The sequence below is a fragment of the Nerophis ophidion genome, linkage group LG21 (assembly GCF_033978795.1).
Source record: "Nerophis ophidion isolate RoL-2023_Sa linkage group LG21, RoL_Noph_v1.0, whole genome shotgun sequence".
In the NCBI taxonomy this organism is placed as follows: Eukaryota; Metazoa; Chordata; class Actinopteri; order Syngnathiformes; family Syngnathidae; genus Nerophis; species Nerophis ophidion.
In genome coordinates this window covers 7,623,861-7,631,174 of record NC_084631.1, presented here as the reverse complement: position 1 = coordinate 7,631,174, position 7,314 = coordinate 7,623,861, and the positions used below count along the sequence as shown (strand labels likewise).

At 43.9% G+C, this 7,314-nt stretch overlaps 1 protein-coding gene across 2 annotated transcripts in view; it reads left to right on the top strand.

The window, feature by feature from the left end:
• Positions 1–2,057, top strand: part of tnfaip8l2b (tumor necrosis factor, alpha-induced protein 8-like 2b) — a 48,542-nt gene extending 46,485 nt beyond the window's left edge. For both annotated transcript variants that reach the window (XM_061881722.1, XM_061881721.1), the window contains exon 3: positions 1,417–2,057. In XM_061881722.1, coding sequence (XP_061737706.1) covers positions 1,417–1,659 — 243 coding nt within the window. In that variant the 3' untranslated portion in view covers positions 1,660–2,057. The remainder of the gene's footprint in view (positions 1–1,416) is intronic.
• The last annotated feature ends 5,257 nt before the right edge of the window (positions 2,058–7,314 follow it).

Here is a 7,314-nt window from a genome sequence, read left to right as displayed (position 1 = left end):
GAACGCATCATATACATGGTACTATATTGTGATGTTATGAGCCAGGGGAGAAAAGAACTACCCTACCCAGCATGCAACAGGAGTGACGAGCATGCGCAGTAGCCCGGTATAGGTTGTGTCGCCATGACGGCATCTTGTATGTTGTGATATGGACGCTCTGAAAGTAAACGTTAAGAATTCACCCAACACTCCTCGTCTGCATTATTCATAAATAGACAGACAACACATATAGTCCGCTGCTTCACAGGCCGCTGGATGTAGCCGGCAAAGTATTCCCATGCTAGCTAGCAGGTCTAGATAGCACGCGTCATTCAGTCCAAAACGGCCCGATCTATCCACATTCAGAATTGTCTGGCGGTCGTAAGTGATCCCGGAGTGACCACGCTGTAAGCCAGCCATGAAATTTGCAGAATTGTCCGGTATTTTTGCCAATTGTTCAATCTTTACCAAGAGCCCCTCGACGCCGAAGCTTATCCGGGCAACGCCATCTTGTTAAGAAAAGGCGTTAACAAAATAAAAGCATGTTAATAACATACGCAAATGTGCGATAAAATAATTGTCGGCGTTAATAGATTGATGAGTTAACTCGTAATTAACGCACTAATTTGCCCACCTCTAATATATATATATATATATATATATATACATACATACACACACACACACACACACACATGCACATATATATACATATACATACATAGATACATATACATACACACACACATACATATATATATATATATGTACATATACATACAGTATATGTATACACACATATTTACATATATATATATACATTTTCAAATCAAATTTTGAAATCAATGAATTGATTTAGAATGGTGATGAATAAGTATCGGGATTCGGATGTGAATCAATTTTTTTGCGCACCCCTACCATGGATCATACAAACTAAAAGTAAGGCACGTTTTTTTTTTACTCCTGACAAAGCTGAAAGTTTGTCAAATAACTTGTGCTGGTTGAAGCAAACCAACCACAGGGCCTTTTCCTTAATTGGGTTTCATTGTGGAAATTGTCGTGGACTTAAACTGGTGTTACATAAAATAAAAAAATGGCTCACTCGCATAAAAGATGTTCGGAAAACTTCTACCGTAAATGGATAATCCGTTGACGTCACAGAGAGCAAAATTCCAAACGGATCCTTTGGAGGACGTCTCAAGGAAGCAAAGATTGTTTTATGAAAAGCTAAACATTGCCTCCACAGTTTGATTTCATAGTTTCGGAACTTATGGCGATCCCAAATCCACAAAAGCAGATACCATCAGTTTAGAAACGCTGGTTTGGCAAAATATGGCCCCTTTAAGGTGTCAGGAAATGAGGTTTATCAACCTACATTGCCTTTGTTACTGTCCTTTTAAAAGACCTATGTGACATTGTGTTCACGTGTGTGCGCAGGTGGACTTCACCTTCGACAAAACCGTGATGTCCGACCTGCTGACAAGCTGCAGGGACCTGCTGCTCAAACTAGTCAACAGCCACCTGACGCCCAAATCTCACGGCCGCATAAACCACGTCTTCAACCATTACGCCGACCCCGAGCTCCTCACTAAGCTGTACGAACCCGCCGGGCACTTCAGGCCTAACCTGACCCGAATCTGCAAAGGACTCAACAAACTGGTGGAGGAAGGGACAATATGACCCCCCCTCAAGTGAGACCTGATCAAGACTCACAACTGTCTTGCTGCTACTGAGGACACAGCCTGCGAGACACTCCACTTGGGAACAACGCATCCAGCACCAAGGTTCTACGAGAACACCAAGCCTCTGGAGAGGCTGATTTTCAGATTGTTTGTTTTGGGGGTGTCGATGTGAGAGGTCACACTTTATTCACTGTCTTCATATTCAGACTTTTTGTATGATCGGCCTCATTCTCAACCACTGATGTTTAGATTAAAGAGGCACAATCCTTTGAAGCAATGCCGCCCTCTGGTGGTCACACGGGTGCTTTGGAAAGGGGGAACAACATTATGCAGAATTTTTTAAAAACAGCCAAGAATAATAATATGAGTAATAATAAATGACTGTTACAGCAACAATGTGTGTGGTCTGTGCGTGTAGGCACTTTGCATAAAGTTGTCGACAAAAACTGTACGAAGGACTGTTACTTTAGGGCAGGGATACCCAAGTAAAAAGCTGTCCGTGGACTACGGTCAAACAAAGAGTGTAACACAAATAGACTAAACGTGAACAATAAAAATGAGGGCCAATAACACTGATAGATGACAACTTGTTAGCCTTGCAGACATGTTATCAATGATTGTGTGCGTATTAGGATTGTCCTGATACAACTTTTCCACTTCCAGTACAATATACTTGTATTATTTTGTAGTGTGGAGTGTTAGTAAAGGCTTGATCAAGTGAAATCAGTCCAACAGAGAACAATGATAGGTATGAAGAACACTAATCTATTTATGATTAATGCAGTGGCATGGACTTATGCTGTCTTTTAGGTTGAAGTAGAAGTTTTTGGCGGCCCCGAGTGGCCACAATAATTCACTAACCTCATGATGCAGTATGTTGAATATTGCAGACACGTTTGTTACTGTACACTTTCTAATATCCTTCTAGCTTGGAGACTTTTATGTGCAGGTAATATGCAAATATAATCATTAGATACGTGTTTGTATTGACAAATATGCTGTTTTACACTGACATATTTTGTCAGTTATTTTCAGTTATGCACCCCTAGAGCCCTCCCACTATCTACCACGACTATAAATAGTCAAATTTTTCTATAAAATTGTTATAAGTACACTTTGGCACAACATTGCATCTTTATTAACATCAAAGAAAACACCTAAAAGAAATATAGCTCGACTTACAACAAATAATTACTTTATTAACATTGTTTTTTAGTCTGTACCAGAAAAGATTTAAAGTGCAGTTTTTAACTGACTTGAACCATTACATATTGAACAATCAAGTTTAAACTGATCAGCTACAGTAACTCAGGAGCACAATATATAAAACACTAACTCAAAATAAAAATAGAACAATCTGTGCTGATTTTTTTTTATACAGATAGAAGTCAGGGTTAAAGGCGCCAATGAGCTCGTTTGAAGCAAGATACGGCATGATACTGATAAAGTATGTTTACCGGGGTCACACATGGCATCGCACCGCACGCCCCCTCGGGTGGCCCGCCCCACTATTTAAGATGAAGTGAATGAAGGACACATACAGTATGTCTAGCTTGTGTGCTAGTGTGTGCTTAGCTGTTGTGTAGCTCCAAATGTCTGGCATCCTATAGCATTGTTTACCTTTAGTAAATGACTGGACTAAAATAGAAGAAAAGACCAACCGTGTGCGATTATTGGAGGACATTTAAATGTTAGCTGGCTTTCCAGCTCTGCACAAATAAACACACTGCTTTGGATGCAAAGCGATATAATCCGATACTTGTTTGTATCAGATTGATAGACAATATCAATATTGGTAAGGGACACCCCTAGTGGGCTTAAAACATTGATGTCCAAACTATGTCCGCCGACATCTTCAAATTAATCCGTGAGACATCATGAAATCTTTAAGGAATTTTACTCGCAGGGAGATTGCATTCAACAACAGTTTTTCAGATCGATGACCTTCCTAAAAGGTAAATGTACTTATATGACCCAATGCAAACAACCTTCGCAAGTCCTGGTGCAAAAAAAAACAAAAAAAAAACAATTCCACGGAATAAATGTCCAACTTGCTAAAACACCAAAATTGTGTGGGGGTTGGATAATTTTGATCACAACTGTATATATATATATATATATATATATATATATATACATATATACACATACACATATATATATACACATACGTATATATATGTATATGTATATATATATATATATATATATACACACATTATATATATATATATATATATATATACACATTATATATACATATATATATATATATATATACACATACATACATATATATATACATACACATATATTATATATATTTATACACACACACACACACACAAACACACACACACACACACACACACACACACACACACACACACACACACACACACACACACACACACACACACACACATTCCTGTATGTGCTGGGGGAACCTCAGTTGTTTTCCCAGGTCAATGTGTAGCTGCCAATCAGGGGCTGTGTGAAGGAGTCCTGTTATTGTCTCTGGACGTGCGCAAGGTCTCTCTCCAGCTTTGGCGGATGATGCTGCTTGCTGGTGCTGAGGCTATGCTCTCAGCAACTGCTTTGGTCATGACGCCAGCGACAGCGACCATCAGCCAGAGACTTTGGGCAACTGCTGAGGAGATGTTCCAAGGAGCCTCTTCCGGAGCAAAGGGAGCAGGACGGTGTCTCGCTCTTCCCTCCAAACATGGAGGTTTGCTGGGCTAGGGAGGGAATCATAGACTGCTGCCACGAGGAACCGGACGCGGTGGAAGTCTACCTGCATGATGTTTGACCAGGTGACTTTGCGCTGCAACATGCCCAACCCATCTTGTCCATGCCCCCTGTTGCCGGACTCCCACTACCCTGCCCGCTCGCTCTTCCTCCAAGCCTGCTCGGACCTCCTCCTGGAGTAGATGTCGTCTGTCTTTGCCCCGGGCCTGGCTGACTTTGGTCTTTGGGAAGTACCCCAAGCCTGCTCTCCCTGTTGGTACGACCCCAACCAGTGCTTTTTTCCTAAGGCGAGACTCAGCCACCTCCACTGCCTTTTCTGCCTTCCATTTCTTTCCTGTCCTCACTTCAATACCGGCTGATGACTTTGCAGTCCCTGGAGTCTCTGTACTGTAGGGCTTCCCTTGTGCGTGCCACCTTGAATTCTTCAGTGAGCCCACTGAAGGGTAGCTGCAGGATGTTGCTTTTCCCATACGGAGCAGCGCTGTTGAGGCTGCGGGGAAGACCCAGCTATTTCCGCAGAAAGCTGCTGATCTTCCTTTCAAAATGATTCCACTGTTGTTACTGGGACTCCATATACAAAGAGAGGCCACAGGACTCTGAGAAGGATGGAGTGCTGATAAATCCAGGCTTTGAATCTACCAGGTAGGCCAGACTTGTCTACTTTGGTGAGCCAACCTCCAAGCTCTTCAGTGGACTTTTGGATAGCAGCAGAGTCCTTCAGGCTGGAGTCAAAGAGCTTTCCCAAGCTCTTGACTGGGGATGACCGTTCCTGAGATTGAGAATCGGAAATTAGTGACCACCTTCCCCCTCTTCAGCACCATGGACCTTGACTTTGCGGGCTTGAAACTCATCTTGGCCCATCCAATGAGCCTCTCCAATCCTTGCAAGATCCACCTGCTCCCTGGTACTGATGACGCTGTGATGGTAAGGTCATCCATATAGGCTCTAATAGGGGGCTTTCGAACACCTGATGTGGATAGAGGCCCTCTGCATTCCACTTCAGCAGACTTTACCACCATATTAGTTGCCAGTGTAAAAAGGATAACGGAGATGGTGCATCCTGTTATTATTCCCTTCTCAAGGCGATGCCAGTCAGAGGTTATTGACCCAGAAGTGACCCGGAGCCTGAAGTTATTATAATAATCCAGGATCAAGTCCTTGATCTTGCTGGGAACATGGTGGCAGTGTAGCGCAAGCTCAACTAGCTTGTGTGGGATGGACCCATAGGCGTTAGTCAGGTCCAACCACAACACAGCAAGTTCCCCTCTGCTCTCATGGGCCTCTCTGATGAGCTGTGTGACAACACCGTTGTGTTCTAGACAGCCGGGAACTCCAGGAATCCTCCCCTTCTGCACTGAAGTGTCGATGTAGTTGTTCTTGAGGAGAAACTCGGTCAGTCTTCGGGAGACGATGGTGAGGAACACCTTCCCTTCCCCACTCAGAAGTGATATAGTCCGAAACTGGTTGATGTTTTTCGAGTCCTCCTCCTTGGGGATCCAAACTCCCTCTGCCCACCTTCACTGGTCGGCCACTCTCCCCCTTCACCAGATCACTTTCAAGGTCTTCCGCAGATGCTTGAGAAGCCCTGGACAGCGCTTGTAGACGAGGTAAGGTACACCACTGGGGCCAGGAGAAGATGCTGAGCAGGCTGCCTTGATGACCTCTCCAACCTCCTTCAAACTCTGCTCTGTCAACTGGAACTCTGCCGTTGGTGGCGCAAGGCTGATGAGCGCTCTGGTGGGTCCTAGATCTTGTCCCCTCAGTGGGTCGCTCATGGTATTCTGGAGGAAGCGATTCACTTCCTCTCTTGGGCACTCAAGCCGGCCACTGCGCTTGTCCGCGAGCAGCTGTTTAGCAAACCGGAAGAAGTTGGCAATTAAGACTGCTCGCTTCCTAGCTCTCTCTCTTCCACGCCTCCTGTGCCACTCTGCTCTGCGGAGAGTTGTCAGTTTCTTCCGCAGGACGTTACGCAGTTCTTCTACAGGTTGTTTTTCCTCCTCAGCAACTCTCGTGAACTGTTTCCTGAGGGTTCAAAGCTCCTGGCGCAGTTGGTGTCTATCTTATTTTAAAGTGGGAGAACTTATCTTAGTGGCCCTGCTGTTCATGGTGTAGGGCAGGGGTCGGGAACCTTTTTGGCTGAGAGAGCCATGAAAGCCAAATACTTTAAAATGTATTTCCGTGAGAGCCATATCATATTTTTTAACACGGAATACAGCCATATCATATTTTTTAACACGGAATACAACTAAATGCATGCATTTATTAAGTAAGACCAACATTTTAGAGTATAATAAGTCCCTAATTCTTTTTAATAACATTATTTCTTGAACAGGTGCGGTACAAAACGGATGAATGGATTAAAATGCATGAGAATGCTTTATTTTTTTAACGTTATTTTTAACATTGTGATTACCAGCGGAATTATTCATTACTTATCGTGTTAATCAGTGTCAGCTAAGATTTATCTGAGAGCCAGATGCAGTCATCAAAAGAACCACATCTGGCTCTAGAGGCATGGGTTCCCTACCCCTGGTGTAGGGGGTGGCCTCAGTGTTGCCCTTCTCCATCCGTCCAAATCTTTCTGAGCCATAGCTGACAATGATGGTACTCATTGCCAGGAGCCTGCTGTCGACATCTCCTTTGGCTGTGGCTTGGATGATGTTGGACACGTCCTCATCAAACTGCAGCCACTTGCTCCGTCTGTTTGCTTGTGTCCATTTAATCCGCTGCTGTGGAACTACTCTGCTGGGATTGAGAGACTCCGGTACGTGGAGGGACTGGGATCTGTGGGGTGTCTCCTGTCCAGGCTCGTCCTGCGTCTCACCAGGTCCAGGACCTGTGCTTTGAACCTCGATCTCCCGCTCCAAACATTTCATTCTGGCCTGATGGATTCTAAAGCCACGTT